General features: G+C 46.7%; 1 protein-coding gene across 2 annotated transcripts in view; it reads left to right on the forward strand.

The window, feature by feature from the left end:
* LOC146442890 (potassium voltage-gated channel subfamily KQT member 1-like) overlaps positions 1-17,876 on the forward strand; it is a 385,165-nt gene extending 367,289 nt beyond the window's left edge. The window contains exon 17 of one of the 2 annotated variants that reach the window (XM_085049705.1): positions 15,885-17,876. In XM_085049705.1, the coding sequence (XP_084905831.1) occupies positions 15,885-16,031 (147 nt within the window). In that variant the 3' untranslated portion in view covers positions 16,032-17,876. The remainder of the gene's footprint in view (positions 1-15,884) is intronic. The other variant, XM_085049706.1, reaches the window with a different exon arrangement.
* Positions 17,877-24,478: the final 6,602 nt, after the last annotated feature.

A 24,478-nucleotide genomic window follows, 5' to 3' on the forward strand; every position in this document is an offset into this window, starting at 1 on the left:
TCCTTTTCGGGTGAATGAGTAGTCCTGGTATCAATTTTGGATGATGTGAACCATAACCCTTAAAAATCCTTAAATGACTGCTCCCATCTGTATGACTTCCCCTCACTTGAAAGGGCCAGAAATGCAAATGAATTAATCCACAGGATGAGCTTAATGCAGAAAAATGTTGTTTACTTCAGTATGTTTTGAACAGTTCATGGCTACCCCCTGCTCTGGAAAAAAAAAAAAAAAGAAAAAAAAAAGCCATATGACACCAGAGAAAAAAATTTCAAGACCTTTTAGCAGCTACTGGAATTAACCTGATGAACCCAAACCTTGCCAGAGGCAAGGTAAACAGATTGACCCTATGACTTCCACAGAGCTTTGCTTTGCAGGGAAGTGGAGGATCACTGGCGTCAGGAGTTTCGAGAAGAAAACTGAGGCTCTGTTTGCTCACACAACAGTTCTCTTCAAAAGGGGAGGAAGAAATAAAATGGCATTAAGTAATCAGTACAGTAGGGGCATTTCCATTTCAATCTACAGATCTGCCTAGGTTGCTTTGACTTTGTCTTTGCAGCAGGATTTTTCTGGGCTTGGCATTCTTGAGTTGTAGCCTCCAAAGTCTGGAGCAGTGCTTGGGTGTGGCGTTAAACACAGGATCTCCACTATGGTATGGCAAAGACACCTTACTGCAAAAATCCAGGGTTCTTAAACTGTTAGTTTGTTCTGAGTTTCCATCCTTGTGAGGCACAACAAATGTGCTTAACCAACACCACAGAGCAGACAGGAACAGCATCAGGTGTGACCAACCACAGCCCCACTGTGAGCACTGATTGTTCTAATCATTGCTTTACAATTATGGAACTTGTTTGTCACCTCTAGTTCAGCTGAGTCATTCCCAGAATGCTTTCCTAGTTAGCCAAAGTGACAGAAGTGAGCAAGGATTTCACAAGGGCAGCAAAGCCTCACTTTGCAAGCCTTTCTGCTCCACAACACTTGGGTTTAACCCTCCAGTTGTGCCAACAATCCTTTGGGGCTGCATTAGGTGGGGAGCTCTCCTGTGAAGCCAAATCTCACTGACCTGAGCATTGTACTGAGCTATTTGCCAGGTTATTGTGGAATACTTGTCTTTGTCCCTTGATCTGTCTGCAGAAATCTGGTAAAGCAGAAGTCTCTGTTAGGTTGTGAGTGCCCAGCTCCCTTCCAGCTCCCTTCCAGCTGTTCCAGCTGTTTGCCTTCCTGCATCCCTCTGGCCTGAGCACTGGGTGAGTGAGGATGTGACTGGAGGCCACTTCAGCCCTGCCCTGTCACCTTGCCAAAGCAGTGCTCAGCAGCTCAGCCAGGCTGAGCCTGGCCTGACTTTCCCCAGCTGTGGACACCCCTGGACAGCCCAGTGCTGGCTCTGCAACCCAGCAGCACCCCAGAGCACAGCACTGTGTCAGGCTGCACCTTTGTGTCCATCAGCTGGGACTCCAGGAGGCTGGGAAGCCCCAGGACCCTTCAGTGGGATAAGACAGCAGCTCAGACAGGGCTGCCATTGCCCAGGGGAGTTTGGCTATCCCGGAACAGCCACGGCTGGTGGTCAGGCAGTCTGGTGCTGGCAAGCTGCCCCGTGTTGTGCAGTCAGGATGACCTGTTGGGCAGCTATTGCTGTGGTTATTGGCAGGGTGTGTGGCTCAGTTAACGGCAGGAGTTGGAAGAATGGCGTTCCTGAAGAGTGCTGGAGCAGCTGACAGCACTGGTGTGGCCAACATTTGTCTTCCACCAGCTCACAAAGTATGTCTGAAGCAGAAAGGACAATAAAAAGGTCATTATTGCAGGCAGAACTCGAGCCCCAGTGGAAAGCCACACTCATAATGTGAGGTTCTCTGGTGAAGAGGGGGATTTCAGAGTATTCTGGCATCAATTCACTCCTGCAAGAGATTTCTCTCTCCTCTGAGCTGTGACTGTCTGCATCTGTTGCTGGTCTGTAGCTGTCCTGATTGCTGAAGCCACACTTTGGAGGAGAATCAGTTTTGACTGCACCCCGAAGAGAGGTGGGAATTGTACCCCTGGAAATGAATAAATGCAAACCATGCAGACTGCAGCATGGCTCTGGCTGTACATTCAGCCAGCTGAAATTCAGCCACACTGCTCTCTCCTGCCTCACCTGACCCACCCTGCCTTTTGTGTACTAAAGGTTTCACCACTTGCTGTTTTGCCACACACAAATATTCACTTTTTTCTTCTGCTTGTGTTTCTGATGCACTCCTGGCGTTGGTTTTCCAATATTAATGCCTCTCAGTCCCACTGGAGTCAGGCAGGTTTGTTCTCTGTGTTTTTCTGCTCTCCCCAGAGGGTTTGTGGAGAATGGAGCAGGGAGAGAAGTTCAGCCCTCATCAATCTGAGGCTGAATGAGCTTTCATGAGGTCAAAGCATCAGATAAAATAGATATTTTAGGCCGTGAGATGGAGGGGTTTGTTTCATTGGCTGGAGTTACCTTCAGGAAAGAATCTTCCCACTGCACATAAAGCCCATCCAACTGCTGAGAAAAGAGGGCTTTTTGAAAAATGCATTTCATCTCACAATATTTACATTTGCTTTACACTGTTACAGGCTTACGGACTATTTGGCAGCCAAGACTTTTGATTAGTTCTGTTTTTCTTCTTTTTTTTTTTTTGAAAGCTAAAGAAATCCTGTCAGATTTGGAAGGGCCAGGAGTTGACCTGTTGTCTCTATTTGCCAAGTCGGTGTTAATTCCTTGCACAGGATATTTTCATAAATGCATGCCTCAATAAAGATGGTTTAAAAGGAGAAAAAGAAAAAAATGAAATGAAATGAAATGAAATAGTGAAATGAAATTAAATTCAATTAAATGAACAAAACAACACAAAACAAAACAAAACAAATAAGATTAAAATAAAATAAAATAAAGTAAAATAAAATAAAATAAAACAGAAGTGGCTGGAGCCCAGCACCTGGCAGTACAAACATGTGCAGCTCAGCAGAGGGTGAGCAGCCCCTTGGGGAAAAACCTCTGGGCACTCCAAGGCAATGAGTAACCCCAGCCACAAGCCATGAGTCAGACCCCCTCTGCCAAATTATAAGGGGGAGCTTGGTTTAAGTGTCCTTAGGCTTTAAAAAATAATAATACATGTGGTGTTTTCTTTTTTGCCCTCCTTTCTGATGTTTGGACCCTTGACTCTGCATTCTGCTCATGGTTTCCCGTTTCTCTCAAAATTACTTTTTTTTTTTTTTAACTGAAAGCTGAGGTTCTCATCTAATCACTTCACTCCAGGAGCTGGGGCTTTACAAACAATAAATATCACAAGTCTGGCAAGGAGCTCCGAGAGCTCGTGGTGGTGATTGCTGCAATAACAAGCTTGGATGTTTACGCAGTGCAGAAAATAGTCAAAAAACAAGCTTCAGTTTCAAGATATAAATCTTCCCCATTGTGAGAAATAGCTTCAGAGAGCTGTTTGCTTTAATTAATAGTTGCAGAATGGTGAATAATTTGGATAAAATAACTGGCCCAAACCTTCACCTAAGACCTAGAGGAAAAAAATGAAAAACAAAACCGGACATTCCAAACTGCTTTTAAGGTATGAAACTTCCAGCTAGCTTGTGGATAAACATTTCCAAGTAAGAACTTATAGCTAGACTCCTGAACTCAGTTTTAATGAAGAGCCCTGATTTTAAATCTGGCGGCTCATTTAAGATCCTATATATAGAACTGGGAAATCTAACTGGAGGCTTCATTTTGAAAAAATACAACTTGGCCTTTTTCATGACTATATTTTTATATTCATATATATATATATAGTGAGAGAGAAGTATGCTACTCTAAAATTCCTGGCTTCAGGCCTTGACTTGGCAGTGAAAAGAATATGTGAGGAGGTTTATGAAAAATAAATCTTTGCATTCCTCTAGCACCTTTCACCTGGGTATCTCCAAGCAGTTTACACCGAGGAGGAATTACACCATTTTGGCCCAGCTCAACCCTGGGGGAATCTGCAGCATGGAGTGGTCTGGTGGCTTGTCCCAGGCTGTCCCAGTGGGGTTTCTGACCTGCCCCAAGCTAAGGAGGGCATTCAGTCTCCTCTTCTGTTCCTCCCTCCCCATCACCTTCCTCCTGAAATCTAGCGTGGCTGCTGCTGCTGCTGCTGCCCTCAGCACCTCCATTTCTCCACCCATTTCTTGCACCCCATCTCCCTACATGTTCTGCAAAATGCAGCCCTGACCCCACAGAGTTTATGGGGTAAACAAACACGATTTTGTGTGTGGGTGAGAGGGAGGCAAAGAAAAGCCTTGTCTTGCCAACAGCCCCAAATGGCTCTGCTTACGTGCTCGATGTCTTTCCCTCCTTCTTTATCTGTTTTGTTTATTTGGATTATTCACTCTTCAGTGGGATTATTCACTCTTCTGGGGATCCTGCCTGCTTCTCCTGCCTTCACAACACCTACCACAGCGTGGCCCCAGAGCTGGTGGGAGCCCTGCACTGCTACCACAGCACAAACAATAATAAATAAAGCCAGGACTGTGAAGAGATTATAATTAGAGCTGTGCAAATCTCAGCAGTTTTGGTCTGCATCGGTTCCTCCCTGCTGAGTCTACATTGTGTTTTGGATTTGTATGCAAAAAACCCAAAGCAAAACTCCCAAAGTGCCAAGTGTGGCTGGGTCTAGGCTCAAAATCCTGCACATGCCACGGTGTTTTTAAAGGTTCCTCCTTGAAATTGTCCTGCTCAGTTTTACTGAAAGCTTTTTGAACCTTTGCAGATTCAGGGGCCAGCAAGGCTCTTGGTTTCATTCCAAAAGTCTCTCTCAGCTCTGCCTGATGTCCCGAGTGCCACACCACACTGCCCTGTGGCTATCGAGAGGATTTAATGTCCCCCAGCTGCCCCTGCAGAGCCACTCATGAGCACATCTGGCTCTCAAAGAGCCTTTCAGGTTGCCACATCCCCTGGGTGAACAGAGCCATGTCCAAACTCCTGCTCTGACCCAGGGCAGACCCCTGAACCAACGTGAGCTGAGGAATCCCTGCAGCTCCCTGGGGAATCCCTGGAAGGCAAACCCAGATGTGCAGACCTTCTCCACCACCCCTTGTGCACCTGAGTCCTGCTCCCCTCTGCCTCTCTGCCTGGGGATGGAGGTGAAGGGCTCAAGAAATCAACTATTTCACAGTGATTCTTGTCTTCTGCAGATCACTGGAAAATAATAAAGGGGGAAAATTAGATTTCATGGTAGAGAAACCATTTGCTTTTCCCCAGGCTTGGCACAGTCTGGGTAAATTTTTTTCAAGCAATTCTGGGAGAATTTTTTTCTTAATCTTTTTGCAGGACAGAAAATCCACATTCTTATTAACAGTAATTAAAACCTTAGCTCAGATTCCTAGGGAAAAAAAAAGCAGTTGTGTGCCTTATCATGGCCATTTCAGCTGACTGTAGAGAGGTATGGGGAAGAAGGGTGAGGAAGGAACCCCATTTATTTTATGGGTGCACAGTGCCTCAGCTGGAGCACAGCAGCTTCTTGGGGCTTTTCCTTTTTCCCTCTGCTCCTGTGTAATCTGCAAGCAGGAAAATAGTCACTTCAGCATGGAGGAGGAGGCAGGCATGGCCCTGGGATCCAGACTGGAGGTAACTCCAGCAAATAACCCAGTCATTTTTAAATATGTAATTTAAAAAATTTTTAATATATATTTTTTAACATATAGATTATATTGAGTCAGTAGATCAAAGTCATAGTTCATGGTGAGTAAAAGTAAAGCAAAAGTTGGACTTGATGATCTTGAAGGTCTTTTCCCACCTTAAAGATTCTACAAATCTAATAAAAGTAGATGTAGCAACTTATTGTAAGCAATTAAATCTGTGAGGTTCTCAGTAGTCATAAATGTTATGTATTTTATTCATGAATTTTAGCTTATTCCTATTTTATTAATGGATTTTAGCTTTCTGACCTGAAAAATATACCTTTTTCCTCATGGCAGAAAGTTGCATAAAGATCTCCATGGCTTCCCAGTTCTACCTCTAGAACCTCAACAAAGCCAGTAACCCAAAATCTTAATTAAACTGCAGCACTGGTTTAAATTGTTCCACTAAATGCTGGGACAGTGAAATCTCACCAGGCCATTCTCATATTCCTACACCTCCATGTTCATGTTAATACACGTCCCTTTTTATTGCTGAACTTTTCCTCTGCAATGATATATGAAAAAGAAGAAACATGGAGGAGAAAAATTATGTATATACATATATATATATATATAAAGCATCCACTGCCTGGCAGTATTCCCTGCAGGATAAGGCTAAAGAGCTGTAAAAGCGATAGCAGGCATAGCTGAATTTTTTTTTTTTTTCCCTAATTAACAGCACAGTGCCTTGCAACAGAAAATTGAGGCAGGTTTCTGCTGACTTAGCAAGTGCCTCATGAGGAAGAAATCTATCTGGCAATTATGGCTTTGCGTCTGCCGCCCTGTCTCCTGCTGTTTGTGTAAGACACCGGTGCTTCTGCCACAGGCTCCTCCACACTGCTGTCCTGTCACTGCCAGCTCTCCTAGGTAATCCATCCAGCTCAGCAGAGTTCAAATTAGACACCTCCCTTGCTTTGCTTTAATTAATGCTTTAGTTGAGTCTCCCCTGGGGATGTAGCCATGCTGATTTTTCAAAATTCTCGCTGATTTTTCAAGCACGAAAGAAATGGGAAATGTCCGCAGTTGAGATTCTGGGTTGGGGAAATCTGCTTTGCTCTGTCTTCTGTTCCCAGTCAGTGCTTTAAATGCCCATGGACATCTCTTCAGCTACAGAACACGTTATGCAATGAATTCTCCAGCTTGGGAGGGAGAAAAAGACAAACCCAGCCGAAGTCATTGTCCCTGCGAGCTCTTGTGCTGCTGTGCACACAGGGTGCTGCAGCCACAGCCCTGGTGTGTCTGACCTGTGTCTGAGGTTTGCTGTCACACCCCACACACTGCTCAGACCCTTCCCAGTGCTGAGCAATCCCAGCTCAGGTCATGAACTGTTTCTTGCTGTGCTGTTGATTTTCCTGCTCTGTTGATGCCTGGGGGTGTTGCTGATCTGGGATCAGATGCTGTGGCTTGGTGTGACTGCACAGACAGACAGACAGACAGACACCCCCAGCACCAGGTCACTGTGGCCCCAAAGCTGGACGAGTCAGTCCAGAGCCCACCCACTTGCCATGAGTTTTTGAAGAACTCATTAAAAATCTGCGTGTGGCAGTGCTGATAATCAGGCCTGGAATACAGAGGCCAGCCAGTAAAATCCATCAAACACCACATCAGCCAGACAGGCTAAAACCAAAGGGTTCAGCAAAGCATGCTTGAGTCAGCCAGAACCAAGAACTGCTACACCCTCAGTCAGCACTGCCTGATAATATTTTACTTGCTCTGGGTTTCTGTGTTTTAATGAGGAAACAATGGTGTTTTGTAATCCTGGCTGTTCAAATACGTAATGCCACATTGTGCTGCTGCAGCTTCTCTCTCAAATCACCTCGTGTGAGTTGTGCAAAGTCCCGTGGCTCCTCCAGAGGCTGTGTGAGTTTCAGTGAGGGTGTGATGTACAGGCAGCCCAGAGATTTGTCCTGTGCCAAGCAGAGAAGGGATGAGGGCAGAAGTTTTCATTCTCTCGTGGTGCAAAAGCCCAGCTCTTGCTCCCAAAGCTCCTTAGCTTCTCCCAAGCTCCCTGCATGGCTTACACTGAACCAGAGCCCAGCAAAGTGAGAGCACAGTGCCCAGGGCATGGTGTGAGCTTGGTTGTTCTGCCAGCAGCACAAATCTGCACACTGACCAACCCCGAGGCTGGCTGCAGGGCTTGGCTAAAATGGTATCAGCTGGAAATGAAGGCCCAGAGAGCAGCCTGCCAGCAACACCCTCTGATCTCCAGACAATCATCCTTTCTCTTCCTGGTCATTTTTTTCTCCCTCACATGAGCAGCATGCCACTCGTCCAGCCTTGTTCTGCTGTGTCCATGTCAATCCTAATGAGCCAACACTAGGAAAGGCAAAATACCACCATCTTCTCTCCTCTCCTCCCCTGCCAACAGGGATTGATCTTCTTTCCCCAACACACCTTTCTTCCTTCCTAAAGCCAACATTTCAGCCCCCACATTAGGTTGCTCTTACATTTTGTTGGTCTGTGTCTTCTGTTTTGTCCCAAGACTCAAACTTATCCAATTTCAAGTGATTTCATGGCAGAAATATAGGGGATGGCAGATTATGTGATCCATGTGGTTAGCAAGTGACTTGTCCTCAATGCACAAGGGCTGGCCTGGGGTGTAGACTGGATTTTGGGTTCCTGAGCTCCTGGTAAGTCCTACAAGAACTGCCTGAACTTTTCTAGTACCTACATGTCTCGCTATCGAGATCTCCATCACCATAATGCCTGTGCTCCTCCCAACAACAACACTCCCTCTCTCCCTCTCACTTTGCCTTTCTCAGCAGCCTGTGAGTAAAGATGGGCTGATAATCTGAAGCAGGGCTTTGTGTGTGTGTGTGTGTGTGTGGATGGAGCATGGCTGAGGATCAACACCTGGGATAAAGTGTGTGAAAGTCACCTTGGCACACACTGTCCATCAGCCACATCAGGTCAGTAGGGCTGCATTCAGGGAACTCTCCCACTGATTGCAGGATCAGTAAGTCACTCCTGCAACTGAGCTGAAAAGGAACAGTCCAGAGTGGCCTCCTCCTAGCAGGAACTGGTGAATCCTGTCTTGCCATGAGGCTGGCATGACCAAAGTTCTTCTCACGGAGGGAATTTAATTGAGCTCAAAAAATCCAAAGTGAAGGCAAAGCAATCAGAGCCTAGAAATCTTGACACCATCTCTTCAAAGGGTGAGGTGAGATGCAAACACCAAGCTCATCACACCCATCTGAAATGCTGAATTATTGCACCCAAAAGGTTTAAGGTCACTTCTTTCTCAGTGCTCCTTTGGCACCTTTTAAATACTCACTGCTGCTTTTTCTTTTTATTGTTCCTCTCCATCCAGTATTGTTCAGAGATTTAAAAACTAAATTAATCAGCGTCTTGGAGCGTAAGCTCCACGGTGGCTTTATTGTGAAATTGCAGTGTGACTCACAGAGGCTGCAGATCCACCTCTGAGGCCGGCCTGGCTCTGCTCTTTTTGCCTGTTGTTTGTCTCCACGCTGGTTTTGCAGCAGGACTTGCAGCCACACCGTGCCATGAGCTGAGAGATGGCAGTGCGTCATGCCGGGTGGGGCTGGGGAGAGATGTCACAGCGAGATGGGAGATTACAGGGAGGATCTGAGCAGGATCCGGAGCAGGGCGAGGAACAAAACGTCCTGCAACAGTAAAAATATCTATTTGTGTGTGTGATTCAGGAGACAGAGAGCTCTGCAGAGTTCTTGTTTGAGAGAATGACAAAAGTGGGAGGAACTCGGGGGGAACAAATTCCAAATGTTAGCAAGCACTGGCTGCAGACACAAAGACAGACAGGTGCATGTGCAGAGAGCTAGAACAGGACAAACTCTCCCAAAACTCCCAGTGCTGCTGCTGTGGAATGGCAGCTGTGGGAAGTTACCCTGTGTCCACTCAAGGAGTAGCACCACTTGAATTTCTTCAGACAGAAACAAGTGCTTCTGGGAGCAGTAGAAATTATGCTGCCTGGTTTCCTGTGACTCTCTATTTTGTGGTTGATTATCCGAGGCTAATAAGGGGCAAGAGCTGAATAAAGCTTTTCCTGTGGTCAGAGCATCCTGTGTGGATTCTCTGGGGTCTAATAATACAGTTCACCTTCCTCTTCTGCCCTTCCTTCAAAGAGGCACTAATTTGGATGTCTGTCTTCTGCACAAGTGCCAGACTTTCAGAAATCCGTATGAAGTTTTTATCTGTGAGTCTGACATTGGCCAGCTCGTTCCAAAGCTGCTGTGGCAATGAACACACAGATACAATATCAGCCAAACCTCATTTGTTTAGGAAGCAAGGATTCATTTTTGAAAAAAATAAATCCCACCTTCCCCAAAGCAGTAACACACAATCTGTGTGCTGGCCAGGCCTGCTTTAGAAAGCCAGGGCTCAGCTTGTGATAGTTGCTTAGCAATTCTTTCACCAGAAACAGCAAGCACAGACACAGGTCTTACTGGGGAGCTTCATCAGTGCAACTGTGGCATGGGAAATACAAAAATAAAATGCTCACTGAGAGGGTACCAGCAGGAAATACCCCAGGAGCACGGGGCAGAGGGATAGACCTTTGTGCTTTCATTTAAACAGGAAAGGTAGATGGAAACCAAAATAAATGAAGCTATACTTAAAATAAAGATTACCATACTCTAGGCCAACAGAGGTTGTAACACCTGACCTAAGAATGGGTGGGGATGTTTGGGATAAAGGAAGGGAGGCCTGGAAAATCGTGGTGTTATCTAGATAAGTTTCACGGAATGAAAATAAACAGCCAATATCTGCTCAGGGGTACGTGGAGCAAGTCAAACAAGACAGTCTGGTGGTTCATATATTTTTCTGGCGTTCATGAAGAATTGGCTCTGCCAGAACAACAGGCTGCCATGGAAGTGGAGCTTGTTTAGCTCATGTAGCTGTTTACCTGAGCTGTGAGGTTCCTGGCAGGAGCTGCCCTGGCCTGGGGCTGATGTTTCTGTGCTGTTTGCAGCCTCAGCAAACCCAGCGAGGGCTGCAGGGCTGGCAGGGCTGGCAGTTGGCTCCAGGACACTGATGTCCCACAGTGAGGTGTTTCCCTGGCTCTGTGCCACCTGGCAGTGCTGCTTTCTTTTCTAGGGCATCGTTGTAGACTTGAGGCCAGTTCCAAATGGGTTACAACTCACCCCAAAACCAGCCAGTTCATGGGATCCTGTCCATCAAAGCCCTCCTGTTGCTGTTTAAGAGACACAAGCTGCTAGTTCTCTGCTAGCATGAATGCCAAAGTATTTCCACGAAAGATGTCATGATAGATGACAATTATTACTCCTCAGAGACTTGAAAAATGGTGGTGTAGATATATTTCTGGGCATGTGTGTGTGTGTGAGTACTTAGGAGACTCCAACAGCTTATCCTAAAGGTATAATCCTGCAAACTGTTGACCATTCTGGCTCTGCTCCAGCAAAGCACTTAAAGATTTGGTGAACTCAGGAAGACTCTTCACATGGTTCAAGTTAACAGATCCATCAGCACTTTGCTGGAGGCTCAGAGGCTGCAGCAGAGCCACACCTTGCTCAGAGAAATGTCCCCAAGCCAGTCCCAGTCTCTGGGGCTGGTGTGGCCAGTGGCTCTCTCGCAGCCACCAGCAGGCTCCATCAAGGCTGACACTGCCTGGCCTTGCTGAAGGGGAAAAAAGTTTCAGTGGATTCAGCATTTCCCCTCAGTGGAATATCTCCAACAGGACAAGCAAGGTGAGAGGGAAGCAGTTTTGCATGCAGTGCTGTAGGGAAGAGATTTCCCCTCCTAGAATCAGCGGTCTCTGGGCAGCAATAAATCCACATGCTAAAAAATAAAGCGACTCCTAAAATAAACAATTCAGCTTTCGAAGCGTACAATAGGCAATTAGTTTGAATAATTGGGTGTAACTGTAGGCAGAGAGAAGCTATGAGACCAGATGTGCATATTAAGCAAAACATGGGCTTTACAGGATTTAATTGAATCAGTCCACCATGTGGAATGAGAAGAAACATCATGTGACAGACCTGGTAAACACGTGAAAATGGCACCAATTGCTGGATAACCAGCTTAAGCTAAATCAGTATGTCACATGAGCTGAAATGGAAGCATCCATAAAATGGATTGCACCAGTCCAACTAAATCACATCTGATTTTACTATATTAATACCATTTTCTCCCACAGGCTGGCCTTAGGTGGCCCATCACAACTGTTCTGGGAATGTCAGAAGCAGCTAGAATAGCTCGTGGCACACGAAGGTTCTATGCACACTTCCATCCCTACAAAATAAATCCTACCTATCAAATGACTCTCTGCCAAGCCGTTGGTGTTAAAAGACCTCCAGTCAGGTGTGGTTAAGTCAGAGCTGCAGACAGTGGCTCCTGATTCACTGGAGCTACCTCAGGAGCTTTGGGTACAGAGCTCCACTGACTTAGCAACATGTGAGTGTGTTTGTGGGTTTCCAGATTTGCTCCAGCAGACCATGATCCCCTCCTGCTACTCCTCTGGAAATAGTTCAAGTCAGTGTGTTTGCACGTAACTGGTACTGGCTTTCCCAGCCTCCAAAAATCACATTAAAAAGATAGACAAAACCTAGGGGGAGGGATTTTCCTGGCCTGAAGTGACAGGAGTTGAGGGAGACCATGTGGCTGCTCCAACTGAGTTTTCTACACATGCATTTTGTTTATGGTCTGTGTGTGCAAAATGTGTCAGGAAAAAAGCTCTCAGGGGAGTTAGGAATCTGTCCAGCATGTGGCAAATCCCCAGGATGACCAAGCCCTCCTGCTCCATCCTGCTGCCCTTCCAGGGGTCTGTCTCCACTCGCCATTTCTGCAGCAGGAGTCCACTGAGGTAAAAAGAGGTATTTAGGCAACAGCAGCTCTCACAAATAGAGGCTCAAAAGTATCCTCAAACAGCCCATAGGCGTTGAAAGGCAATGTGGAGCTCAAGGTGAAGGGCAGGGACACCTTGAGCCCTGTGGGCTGAGTGACTCCATGGCTTGCTGTGCCTGGCTGGAGCTGGTGGCAGGGCTTTTTTTTCCCCTTTTTTTATATTCTTCCTACCAGTCCTGCATGTCACCATGGAGCCCAGCCCCTTTTCACGGGGGGGATGTCAGAATAAACACACATTTCAACACTCCTTCAGCTCACCTCACAGTCCCAATACCAACAGCGCAAGATTTTAAACTGCTTTTGCAAGTCTCCTTTCTGCAGGGCAGTTGAAAGGCTATAAAAGCAGTTTAACAATTTCTAGATCATCTCCGGAGCGCTATTGTGATGTGGGAGAACAGCAGTTTTGTTGCCATTTGCCCGTGGACAGCTGCCAAGCTCACCTGTCTCCACCGAGGGTCATATCACATCTCTCTGGAAACTCTGCGGCCAGCTCGGGATGGCTTCTCACTTTACTCAGCTGAAAAACACGCTGCTCCCTTTAACCCTTTCCCAGCCCTTGCCTGGGGGTGTTGCTCAGAACAGGGCTTAGGGAAAGTCAGAGCTGCGAGGTGGATTTGGAGAAACCTGAAACCAGGACCCTGCTGTGGAAAAAAACCTTCAGCCACATGAAAATTCCTCTAGCGCTGCAAGTCATCCTGCTGGCTTCGGGCAAAATGTCCACAACTCTTCTTTTGCCACTCCCTTATCACACTTAACCAGCCTCCAGATCTGACCCTTCTTTAATAAGCTCCGGTTGGACAAGGTGCTTAAAAATTTGTCTTTCTGACTAAAGTTTTACCAGCCTGGGTGACTGCTTGTGAGCAAGGCGTACTTTAGAGCATCTGAAGCCAGGAAGGGGGGGCTGGAGCCTGTGTATAAAATAGAAAGCTATGGATTGGAAGAGATCTGACACTGACCACATCTTCTTCTGGGCTGGTGAATTTTGCAGGGTCCCACTTCTAATCTCAACAATCATCATGAAAACCCTCCTGTGGGTATGGTTGACACAGGAGAACTTTGCAGTTTTGTTTGCTGACGTTCAGGAAATGTTTACTGCTCATGTGGAAGGTGTGACAGAAGTGGAGTGTCATCTACTCCTTTATGTACAAATTTCTCATTTTCCATCCCTACAAATGAATATTTACATTCTCCACCCTCCCCTTCTCCTGGAAAGAAAAGTGCATAAAGTCATTCCCTGTCACATTCTTTCACTGAGTTGGCAAAATACAGTGAAATACAGCGAGTTTAAATGATATGGAATATGCAGGCACAGCTTATCTAAGATCAAGCGTGCAGATCAAAATCAACAAAGCCTCACAAAAGAAAGCCCCAAAAGAGCTTTCATCTGCCTGATCCCATTTCCCTGCCTACACCTCTTTTTACCCTATTGCAATACATTAGTTCTGCTTTAGTCTCTGCTCTGCAGCAACATTTTTGCTTAAGAAAGATTCTGTTGAGTCATTACCAGCATCAGCCAAACAGGCTTTTCAAGAATGGAGGAGAAAATAAAGACTGTGGTTTTAAAATTAATTCCATGCTGCTTAACCCTTAAACCACTAGTGACTTTCAGCCTCACAGCCAAGTTAATGCTGAGCAGAATTTGGGGCTGTTGTGCCTGAAACAGAGCAGTGTCAGTGCTTTTGTCAGTGACTGACTGTGCTGGCAGCACACCTGGGAGGCAGAAATGGTAGTGAAGGTCTCTGCTGTCCAACCCACGTCCTAAACACTCCCTTCTGGCTTGGAAAGGCTGCCTCAGATAACCCAGACCCACATCAAAACACAGGCAGGGAGGAGGGCTTTCCTACCAGAAGCTTGCAGTTGTAAAGGCAGGAATGGCAGAGAAGGGAGCATGCCTCTCCCTCTGTGATGTAGGAGAGCTTCTCCACTCCCCCTTCCCCCAGCAGGTTGTACTTAGGAGAGAACAGTCGTTGCCAAAAAGATAGAACTTGAATAAGCTCCTGGTACCTTGAGGTTGGAGGGGCCCCCAGGGGAGCCAACACTTGGAGTGAGAAAAGACACAAGAGGCGAAAGTGGATAAGGTGATTTTCCTTGCCTTGGTTTTTAAAGCAATCCCAGCCTGCTAAGCTTTCAGTCCATGCTGCCAATGGCTATTGCCAAAGTTATCTTTGCACGGGAAAAGGCTGGAATCCTTCTCTCTCTCATTCTCTCTGCGTCCCTTTTTAAGGCAAGCTCGGTTTAGATCTGATATCCCTCTAAAAGGTTTGCTATCAGAGTTTATTAGACCCACTGGGACAGATCACAGTTTGCAGAGGCTCATAGTTTCACGGCAGATAACTGTAAAGTGAACCATTCAGTGCTCTTCAAAATGCTCATTTTTCTTGGGCTCATCTATAACACAAAGCTGCACTGTGTTCAAGCATCATTAGAAGTGATCCCAGCTGATTACATGATGCTGGCCCTAGTTCTGCCTTTGGAGAAAAGTCAAGCAGCCCCCAGCCTGTCCCACTGGGTGATGCTGAGGCAAGTGGGAGCCATTTGCAGTGAAGGCAAGCCCTACCAGCACAAGGGGATAATGCCTCCTGTGTGCTCCTAAAAAGAGGTCAGAACTTAAGAAAAAACACTAGGAAGAATGACAGCAGCTTCACTTTAAAAATCCAGATTTCCTTTCCCTGCTTAATGATAATAATAACAACAAGTAGGAAAGACTGCTCTACCTAGGGACTACAGCTGTGAAATTTCAGAAATTTGCAGCTAGAAAGCAAAGAAATGAGAGAAGGAATTAGCAAGTCAAGCTGCCTATAGAATGGTTGTTCTTTTTTTCTTTTTCTTTTTTAAATGAAGTCATTGGTGTTATTATGTGGTTTTTAGCAGGCTATCCTCCTAAAAATGCATGGGAATAAACACCCTATCTGGTAGGATCTCTGACTGTAACATGTATCACAGAGGCATCTATTTACAGTGTGAAGGGAGGGGAGGCTGTTTCATTTCCCAAGACAGTAATGGAAAGCATGATGTCCTACAAGCAAGGGTGGTGAAGGCTGGGAGAGGTACTGGGAAAAAAACATTCACAATAAACCGAAGAGTGAAGGAGAGTTTCAGGGCAGATATTTGCAGGATGCATCATCACCAGCCCTGGGAAAAAGCTGAGAGAAAAGAGGGTTGAGTCGAGTCCTTGGGCCAGCAATGTCCTGTCCTTGTGCTGCCACTTCACGTGGCTTTCCACCCTTCCCTGTCCCTCACTGCCACCTCGTCCAGAGCAGCAGCCTGGACACCACTCAGGGAGCTTCTCAGAGCCCATGCCCCCTGCCAGGCTCCTTCCTCAGCTTTTGGCCCAGCAGTGCCCCTCAGCAGAAGCATTTGCCACCATCTGACAGCTCGCCTGCCCTCTGATTCCTCCACAGGTGGCGCAGATGGACCAGAAGCTGGATGGCATCCTGAGCAGGCTGCGGGCTCAGCTGGGGGAGCAGCCCCGGGCACAGATGCCACCAGGGCCAGGCAGACACCCAGCGAGCAGCTCAGAGAGCCCTCCAGGGAACCACAGCATGTGAAAGGACAGCCACAGCAGCCTCTCGTTCTCCCATCTCCGGGCTTTTCTAAGGCTTGGTGTCTTCAGCTGTGTCGTGGGTGAAATGGAATATTCTGCTGCAGTAGATGAACGAGGAGGGAAAGAAAAAAAAAAAAGAAAGAGAAGAAACAGCAAGAAGGCACTCATGGCCTTTGGAGAGCACATCGGTTTTGCACCTGTTTTATTTTAGCCATCGTTTACTGAACTCTGGATCCCATCCCCCCAGCCCCATGGGGCTGAGCACACAGGCACAGGGAAGCATCCCAGACGGGGTTAGGATGACCCATTTGTGGGCACGGAAGGGGAAAAGAACTGTTCTTTTGGCATTTAATCACTAAGTTTAATGCTCACAGCATGCCCGAAAGGGGGAAAGGAGCCAGCATTTGAACATGAAACAAATGGAAATCAGTGAACAGGAAAATTAAACAGCATGTTTTGACTTCTACCAAGCAGTGAGGATCATAAGAAGGGCAGATTTATATGCTAGTGCGAATGACAAAGTAAAGACAACAGGCTACTGATTAAAAATATGGAAGTGTACACAGGCTGGTTGACATATGAAAGGCTGAAGCAAAGACTTCAGCTAATTAAAGCAAAGGATTGCCAATGAGATGAGATGCATGTTGGAACAGACAGGCGAGGCAGATAGCATCTGCGTAGGCTTAGTGCACCAGAACACTGCAATAGCTATCAGCTACACCGTGACTGTTATGCAAAATGTTCTCAAGCTTTTACCTTCATTCAGCAGCGGTTGTTGACTCCCTAATTTTACCATAAGAAACCTGTATGGTAATTGGCTGTGAACTATCTGTGAAGCTGGGTTGGAGCCACCGAGTAGCAGGGTGCTGCAGGAGGGCTGCAGCTGGGAGCAAGAGTGGCAGGGCTTCTTAAAGAAAACAGAAATGCACACGCTCTTGATGAAAGTTAATCGCTGTTTAAATAAACTGCTGTATATAATTTCAAATGCTAGATTTATTTTTTGCCTTGTAATCTGGCTGTAAATCGAGTGCATATGCTGGCTGGTGTGCTGTTGTGGGGGAACACATCTGGTGCAGGGAGCTGGGCTGGGCTGGCAAGCTGCAGATGGAAATGCAGGTTAAAATACAGGTTGAGGTACAGGTTGAAGGACAGGCTGAGATGCAGTTGAGATGCAGACTGAAATGCAGATTGAAATGCAGGTAGAGGTTGAGATGCAGATTGAGATTCAGGTTGAGATGCAGATTGAAGGACAGGCTGAGCTCTGTTGGGAACTCAGGACAAGAGGATGAAGTGCAGACCTTTGGGGTGACAAAGGGCACAAAGGCAGGTGACATCAGCCAGGGGAAAGGACACTGGGACAGCAGCAGCAGGGAATTGCTGAGCTTTGGACACCAAGGGTGATGAAAGCAAGGAGGATGGACAGGAGATGGGGCAGAGCTGGAGAGCCTGGAGGAAGAGCAGGACTGACCATGGGGACACTGGGATGGATCCAAGCCCAGGGTTCCTCTGCTGGCTCTCTGCTCAGCTCAGGCTGTTCTGTGTCACTGCCCTGGGAATAAATGGCTTTATGGGATGAGATATCTGGGACTCTGCAGGGCAAAGCTGCTGTGATGGGAGTGACTGGGGGAGCCAGGCAGGGAGCTGCAGATGTCCCTGGAGCTGGGAAGAGCCTTTGGTCCCAGAAAGTCCCTGTCCTTGGGAGAGCCACTGCCAGAGAGTCCCGGGAATGGCCTGACTGGGAGTTTCCTTCACACTGCCACCGTGAAACGGATCTTACCTGGCACTTCACAAAAGGGACAATACAACACTGTTGCTAAAGACCTAAATAATAAACCAAGCTCAAATGGGTGCAGTGTTACTTACTCGAGTCTTTTTAATATATTTGCATAACCAACAATTTGAATGAGCAGAAGTCTGCAGAGCAAAGACCTGATTCCTGGGAAATCCTAAATATATTCTATTCCCACTCATATCCATGAAAGCCAAGCCTGCACTGCATTTAAAAGCAACCTGAAAGACTGGTCCCTTAATAAGCATTTATTTGGACAAATGAGTGGTCCATTTCAATGTAATCAAATTAGTTTCTGACTATTACCTGTCCCTTTAAAACTCTTTCCCAGGTTTGTGTGTCTGGGAATTCAAGCTTGGAAAGAGCACAATGAGACTGATTCCAATCTTTAGATTGCAGGCGCGTCTTAGACAGAATATTAATGATGTGTGAGAGGCAATAAAAAAAAAAAAGCAGCAATGTGGTTTTAATTAAATCAGCTGACAAGCCGCCGTTCCATCTTGTCTGATTACTACAGAGTTACTGAACATGACCAAATGCAGCATGTAACATGGGAAAAACAGTAAATAATCATTGCCAGAGCACTGAGCTACTCCTGGCTTTCAGTCAGGGTCATGAGCTTCTGCAATTGTCCTTCATCAAACCTCCCTGACACTGGCCAGCTAGAGCTAAATGGGCAACTGGGCACAGATTAGGGTTAACATCATTTCATCAGGCACAGGTAAAAGAAAATAAATCTGCCTGGAGATGCCTTTGCCACAGGAGTTTCTAAGAGGAGCAGTGCAGCTCTCAGCAGAAGAGCTCAGGGACTGCTGTGGCCAACACAATGTGACATTTCCTTCTGCAACACTCCAGATATTAGTGTGAGGGATATCCTGATCACTTGGTGGGCCAAGAAATGCAACCATGTTTTACTCACCATTTAGCCTTAATAGAAGTGTTTAGGCACTATATTTATAAATATATATGTATATATAGCAACACCTACTACTCTGAAGTGCCTGGAAAATCCAGCTAAATAGAACATAAGTGGTCACAGCTATGGAGAGTGTCAGAAGGGATGAGTGAGTGGGAGGAAAAGATAAAGAGGCACGCAGTGGTCGCTCCAGAAAAACAGATTGTGTGTCAGAATGTGTGTGTGTGTATGTGTGTGTGTATTTGTGTGTGCAGTGTCTTTTTTAAACACAAGCCAGGGTTTCCCCAGCAAGCCTTGAGTGAGGCCAGAGCCTGAACCTTCACAGGTTTTTAAATGCAGCAGTGCTGGCCATAAATTCACTTCACAGCTGGCAGTGTGGACACCACAGTGTGGCAGAAGCTGTGACCACAACACTCCCTATTGCTAAAATGGAGAGATGAGGGTGTGGTCTGAACAAATTGCAGTGAGGAAGGAAGAAGACTGGTGGGAGACACCCATTTCCACACCACATGAAGAGATTAATGGTAAAAAACTTAAAGCAACATAGATTAGCCACACTCAAGAAAATCCCCACACCCCCAGCTAAGACAGGAGTTGCCACCCAGCAAAATCCTTCTGATTGCCATGGGGCCAAAATACACAGAATTAGCACTGATATGTCACTGATGTGTCACCTGGTGACACTTTCTGACCTTTCTTTGGAGCAAAACTGGTTTGGTAGAGTGAACAGACTGCACATTAATCCATTTGCTCTTGGCCTGGTTGAACTTCATGTGGTTCTCATGAAGGTTCCTCTGAATGGCATCCCTTCCCTCAAGCCTATCCATGCCCAGCTCAGCTTGCTTCACCTGCAAACCTGCTCAAGGGACACTCCATCCCACTGCTGGGGCACTGAGGAAAATATCACAGAGTCTTTTTCCCAGTTTTTGTCCCAGCCCCTTGAGGGACAGCACTCATTACTGGTTTCCATTTTGCCATTGTTCTGTAAACTGAAACTCTTTGGATGCAACCATCCAGACAATTCCTTGTCCCTCTAATTTTCCATCTCTCCAGTCCTGAGCTACGAATGCCAAAGGGGAGTTTACCAAAGGCCTTGAAGAAGTCCATGTAGATGATCTCAGTTGTCACTGTTGTGGAAGGTGAGTAGATTAGCCAGGCATGACTGCACTTGCTGAGGTCATGTTCTCTCTCACTGATCTCCTTGTCTTCCAGATAATTCAACAGGAGGATCTGCCCCACAATCTCACTGGGCACTGAGGTGAGGCTGACAGGGCAGCAGTCCCTGCTTGTTAGCCCTTGTAAAACACATGATACCAAGTATTCCCCCTTGGCAGGGGCTCCAGCACAAGCCAAAACGACAGAAATCATTGCCAGGGAATCCATGTGTGTTTTTATCTCCATTTGCACTGACATGGGTGCACTGGGGTTCACCCTGTTAACTTCTGCTGGCTGGCAGTGCAGTGCTGAGCACACTCAGAGAGCTCCTCCACACATCCTGTGGCACCATGGAAAAGTGACACTGGCATGGACATGGCCCATGGAGCTGTCAGCACTGCAGTGGTCCCACACTGCCTTCTGACTCAGAGCAGAGGCAGTCAGGGTCTCCCAAGGCTGCAGGAGCAGCAGGGTGGCTGCCAGGAGTGCAGCTCACCAGTGCACCAAGAGTGCAGGAGATCAAGGGGAGATGAGCTACTTGTTTTCAAAAAGATCACATGGTTTTCTACCTGATCCAGTTTCACTGTGGAAGATACATGGTGTCCTCCCTCACCAGAGACATCGACACCGAAACAAGATTTTCCACATTCCTCCTAATAATCCGTGGCATCTTGAAATCTGCTGTCTGCCTGTGGTGATGCAAGGTGCTCAGAAGTCATTACAACAAAGCCCGAGGGGATTCTTTTCTCATTTCCATAATTACACAGTCAGTAATAATATCACAAACCAATCTTATCTCAAAACGTGTACTCAGATCTTTACTGATGATATTTCTTAAGTGATGTGTGCTCAGATCTTTAATGGTGATATTTCTTAAGTGATGTGTGGGATTAAAGTCCTGTGTATGATAAGGCTGCAGCAGTGAGGGAGATGAAAAGTTCAGCTTCCCTCAGCTGGGGGCTTTCAGTCCTGAGAAAAGGTAACTGTGCCCCAAAACAGAGATATGGGTGACAGATCACAAATCTGCTGCCTCATTGGAACACTCTCTTCATCTCTGGAGAGTAAAATGTGACAAAAGATGCTCAGACACAGCTGCCCATACCAGAAGTGGGTCTGGCCAGCAGCCTGGATGTTTTCCATCCAACTGCCTTGCTGTGCTGGAAGTCCCTCCCATCTCTGTAGGATCACAACAGCTAAATTCCCAGCTCAGTGCCTATGGAGAATGGGCAGGATTCTTTTGGTGCCCCTTTTCTCAGTAGCTGAAGCAGTTTCCTCTACTCACTGATGCTTCCAACCTGAGCCCTGAAGGGCTTGCACTGACAATACATTTAGGATGTGCTGTATCCCATGGAGCCCTAAACAGCAGGGCTCATTCAGCACTCTTGAACCATCTGAACAATGTGTCTAGAAAGAAAACCATGGTTTTGGGAGTTTAATGCCCCTGGGTAAAGAATCCCAAACATCAAAATTGCATTATTTGCTATTCTGAAGGAGAACATGCTAAAATCATTGTAATGGCCAAGGAAAAGTGTGGTGAAGGGCCCAGGTGGAGCTTTCTCAGACATCATGTCTAGGTGCAGCAGAGCTCAGCCCCAGAACCAGACAAGATGGAACTGTGCTACCTCTGTGGTAGGAAAAGGTTTGAGTCCCTCTCAACCTGCCTCAAGAGCAACCTCTTCTCTCAGTTGGAACAACCTCTGCTCTTAGAGACACTCGAAGGTAGCTGGGAATATTAGACACCAAAAGAAAGAAAAAAGTCTAATTAAATAAAGGTCATTATCCCTTTTCCAGCATGTATTTCTAACCTCCAGAGGACCCTAGACTCTGGACTGGATTCATGTTCCTAGTGCTGGGGATGTGCAAACAGTGCCTGTCAGACAGGAAAGAGTGAAACAGCAAAGAGCATCCTCCCTCCAAGGAGCTGTTTTGCCAAAACACTTACTACGTTGTGTTTAGCCCTCATTATGGTTTGCAGTGGCTCCCAAATGACTCTGTAAAAGTACAATGTCTCTGCTTGGATTCCTGGCTCAACACCCATTCGTCTCAGGGCTTGGATTTGGCACATGTGGGTTTGTGAACAGAATTTTAACTCATCTTCATTATGTTGTTTGATCTCCCCCTGGGGTGGGTGGAACTGCGTGCAAGGGACTGACCCAACATAAGCAGTGAGGGGAAGGGGATTTTTGAGCTCTGTGATTAATGTAACTGCTGTATCTTGTCTGGCCAATCAGACAGGCAAAGGTTGTTCTTTGTTTAACCAAAGAATCATAATTTTCAAGAACAATGCCTTGAAGCATTTGCCTGAGACTCACCTCAGCCTTAGAGGGGAAAGAAAATCCGCATTTCAAAAATACCTGTCGAGCTTTACTTAAGCATAGCTAAAAAGCAGCTTTTCTTCTTCCCTGCCATGTACCTTGGGTTGTCACGTCTCTTGTTAGCAGAGCCTGCACACAGCCAAACAGCCCAGGAGCATTTTCTATTTTCCAGAGATGCAATGACCTCCCCAGAGCTTCAAATGAAGCAGCCTCTGGCCAGCTCACACCTTATAGATGACCCTCACCAAAAAGGGCGTTTCCTCTGCCAAAAAATTAAAGAAATGCTCCATAAAGCAGGCCCTGAGAGATGGAAATGCTTACAGCAGGATAAGCACAGTGCTGGCTGCCCCTGAGTCCTGCTTGCTGCAAAGCCATCTGGAGTGGTGAGCAGCAGAAGAGGCAGGAATGGGCTCTGGCCACATCTCCTGGCCTCTGCTTTGTCACAGTTGTGCTGAAGGCCAGCCCAGCTCATGGTTCAGCCATCTCTGGCACCACGGCTGCTGTGACAGCAGGCAAGGGCAGGGTGTTGGTCCCTCTGTGCCTGCAGCTTCCCTCTGTCATCATCCCATAGTGTGAGGTGAAGTCACTGTGCTCCTGAAGCTTGCTGACTTGGGACACTGCACCAGCTGGTTCTGAGTTTGGATCCAAATTCCCCCAGCCCTCCTTGTGGAGAGAAGCTCGCACAATGTCTGGCACAGAGACTGATCCATCCTGGTCACCAAGGCCCTTCAAGAAGTGATGGTTGTATCTGAGGTTTGTATCACCTGTGTGAGGGGGAAGAGGCACCACTTGTGCACTGCTCCTGCAGCAGCAGAACAATTGCCTGCTTCAGTGTCCTCATTCCCTTTGTTTTCTTTGTTGAGAATTTTCCCCTTTCTGAAACACTAAACAGCTCATTTCTTCCAATCTAAACAAATGATCCTGCCAGCTACTGATTTTTCCCTCTTTTCTGCTTCTAATGGTTGGTATTGTAAGTACAAGTTTCCATTTGTTTGATAGCAGGTCAGGAGGCCAAGAAGAGCTAGGGACAGCTCCTGTTACACATCAGTGCAGCGCCAAACTCCTCAGTTTAGCTACACCATGAGTGTCATCACTCTTGGACTCCAGCAAGCCCTCTGGCCAACTCCCAGGAAGCTGCTTTGGCTGGAGACAGGCAGAGTGCAGGAGGAGAGCAGCAGTGTCCATCCTCAGAGCCATGTGTGTCCTGCACTGAGCTGCTGCATTCTCCCCTCTGTGTTATCAGGTTATTCCCCACACCACAGTTCAGCCAGTCCTGCAGATAAGGAAGGTGACTGAGTTAGGAAAGCTGGCAATAAACTTCAGCATCAGCCCAGGTCGAGTCCAAAGGGCTGCAGCTGACAGGTACAGTCATTGCTTCCCCTGGGAGAGCATTAGGGAAAGAGTGGCAATATCTGCAGGCACAGAGCCTGAGAGGTTATGTGCTTGGTGAGTCTGTGCTCAGAGCAGCGAAATGCAATGCAGATATGAACCTACTGCAGTCAGGGACTTACACCACTGATGAATTTGGCTTGAGCTCTCCTACCATGTGTCTGAAAAAGCAGTTGGTCGGTTAAAAAAAGTTTCACTAACCTTAGTGGAGCTCTGAATTCGAGTGAAAATTCTCCAGTGGCCTCCAAACCCACATATTCCATGGCAGACAGGAGTTTTCACTCCACAGAAAACCTGAGTTTGGACACAAATAGAGACAGACACGATGGAGGTGCCCAGTGCCTGTGATCCATTCTGTGAAGGGCACTGCCTTGAGTGTGTTCTCAGATCCCTAAGCTTCCCTCTGAGCTTAACCTGTGAATGAACCCAAAGCGAAAAACTTGCAGCTGCAGCAGAACCTGCACATTGTGCCTGACTCAGATCAATGTCTGAGAAGGTTGCTGCGTGTTCAGTGCTGAATTAAAATGGTAAGTTATTGAAAATATGTCAGCAATTTTCAGGTGGGGAAAAGCTCCCAAATTATTTGGGCCTTGCCCATGTACCCATTTTGCAAAAATGACGTCATTCTAACTGGCAACATTTTGAGTGAGGCTGAAAATTAAGGTGACAGTGAAAGTGTTGAATAAGCACAAAGCCAGCTTATCCCTTCAAGCATAAACAGCTGAAGGAGTGGTTTGTGGCAAGGAATCACCTATGACAATCATGCTCTTTCATGTTCTGGGATGAAGCTGCTCTGTGTTCTCCCCCCTCCACCCAAGCCACTCTCCAGCTGGGGTGAAATCACAGCTTTGGCCTCCAACAGGCAGCCGTGTTTGAAGGGACTGCTT

This window comes from Lichenostomus cassidix, chromosome 1Ab (genome assembly GCF_008360975.1).
Source record: "Lichenostomus cassidix isolate B80296 chromosome 1Ab, HeHo_3.0, whole genome shotgun sequence".
Lineage (NCBI taxonomy): Eukaryota > Metazoa > Chordata > Aves > Passeriformes > Meliphagidae > Lichenostomus > Lichenostomus cassidix.